This window comes from Galendromus occidentalis, unplaced genomic scaffold, assembly GCF_000255335.2.
Source record: "Galendromus occidentalis unplaced genomic scaffold, Mocc_1.1 scf7180000077431, whole genome shotgun sequence".
In the NCBI taxonomy this organism is placed as follows: Eukaryota; Metazoa; Arthropoda; class Arachnida; order Mesostigmata; family Phytoseiidae; genus Galendromus; species Galendromus occidentalis.
The window spans coordinates 899,695-901,411 of record NW_003805419.1 but is presented as its reverse complement, the minus strand read 5'-3'; the positions used below and the strand labels follow the sequence as shown (position 1 = coordinate 901,411).

General features: G+C 55.4%; 1 protein-coding gene across 1 annotated transcript in view; it reads right to left on the bottom strand.

Moving 5' to 3' along the window:
* The window catches only part of LOC100903222 (carboxy-terminal processing protease CtpA-like), a 975-nt gene extending 285 nt beyond the window's left edge, over nt 1–690 (bottom strand). The window contains exon 1 of the mRNA XM_003742811.2: nt 6–690. Coding sequence (XP_003742859.2) covers nt 6–690 — 685 coding nt within the window. The remainder of the gene's footprint in view (nt 1–5) is intronic.
* Nucleotides 691–1,717: the final 1,027 nt, after the last annotated feature.

Genomic DNA, 1,717 nt, shown 5'->3' with positions numbered 1-1,717 from the left:
CTCGCCTTGATTGGGCATCTGTCCGACGGCTTGCACCAAGCCTTTGCCCAGTGTGGCACTGCCAATCACCACTGCGCGCCGATGATCGGCCAGCGCCGCGGCAAGGATCTCTGCGGCGCTGGCGGTGCGACCGTCAACAAGAATGGCGATCGGAAGGTTTTTTGTCATGTCGCCACCCTGGACTGTCCAGATATGGTTGGCATGCGTGTTTCTGCCTTCCGTCGTCACGGCCACACCACTGTCGAGGAGGAGTGCAACGGCAGTGACGGCTTGCTGCAAAACGCCGCCGCGATCTCCCCTTAAATCAAGGATGATTGCCTTAACCTTATCTTCCGTGAGGGCCTGATCGAGGTACTGGCTTAACTCCTCAGCAGTGTCTGAGGAAAATGCGGTGATACTGAACTCGGCGATCTGGTGCGTTGTTTGCATGTAGACCGTTTGCGGCGGAACCTTTTGAAGGCGTAATTCCTGCGTAAATCCCGGCTGCCCGGGCTTGCGAAGCATGAGTGTCACAGGTGTCCCTGACGGGCCTTTCAGCATGGAGGAGACGTCCTCCAGACTTTTTCCGCGCAACATCTGACCGTTGATGGCGAGGAGATGCATCCCTGCGTCCAAGCCGGACGACCAAGCGGGTCCGTTTGCGTTGATGGCGACAATGATGAAGGTCCCGCCCGACTTTTTCAAAGTCATGCCGAGATTACCCTCATCTCCTGATCGCGCCCACCGGTCATTTGCTGCCGGTGCCGGTCCAACATAGCGAGAGTAAGGGTCGAGATGATTGAATAGCTCGTCAAAGAAACTTTGCAGGACGGCTTCCTGCCCGGCGGCTCGAAGCGTCTTCGAATTTTGCCACGCGGCATCGATGACGGACAGCGTAAACTTAATGCAGCTTGAAAGGTCTGATGCAGAGGGAGGCGGAAACGTCCCGACAATCGCGCTGCCCGACAGTCAGGTGGTAAAGCTGCGGATCCTTTGCATTTGCGGGGGGCTCATCAAGTGACACGGCGGGATCAATCGCTGTCAGGCCATCCAGTCCCCACAGACAAAATGTACTGTATTTGTGAGCGTCGAGCGTGCGCGGTTGAATAAACTGCAATGCTGCACGAATAACTTCGGTCATAAGAGGCTGATCAAGCGGCGCAGTGTCTTCCGAGTGAGCAAATACAGGCGTCAGAACAAGCCACGCGCATAACAGGGCACTGCATACCTGCCGCGGACGTCCTGCAGAAATGGCTTTAAAGCGTGTCAGGGGAGAAAACCTTACATGCCGAAATACAGCGTCACACTATACAGCGGAAAAATTTTATCTTGCAACGCAAATAAGGGTGGGTGCTAAAGCCCCACCCAGCTCGGAGATGACGCGTGACGTCAAGTTGATGAAGACGATTTATTTGTCGTCTTCGTTGTTTTTTTACGGGCGGCTGTCGCCTTTTTGGCGGGCGCCTTTCTGGCTGCTGACGCCTGCTTTTCCTTCTTGGTCGCACCGGTCGGGGAGGACGACGATTTTGCGCTCGTCTTCTTCGTTTTTGCTTTTAAAGGTTTCCCTTTTTCCGCGAGGAGAGCGATCGCTTCATCGAGGGAAATATCGTCAAGACCAAGGCCGCGGGGCAGGTTGACAACAATTTGTCCATGTTGGGCGTATGGGCCAAAACGGCCTTTGCGAAGTGTGACGCTCTCGCCATCTTTTGGGTGCTTGCCGAGGCTTCGGATGCTGGCC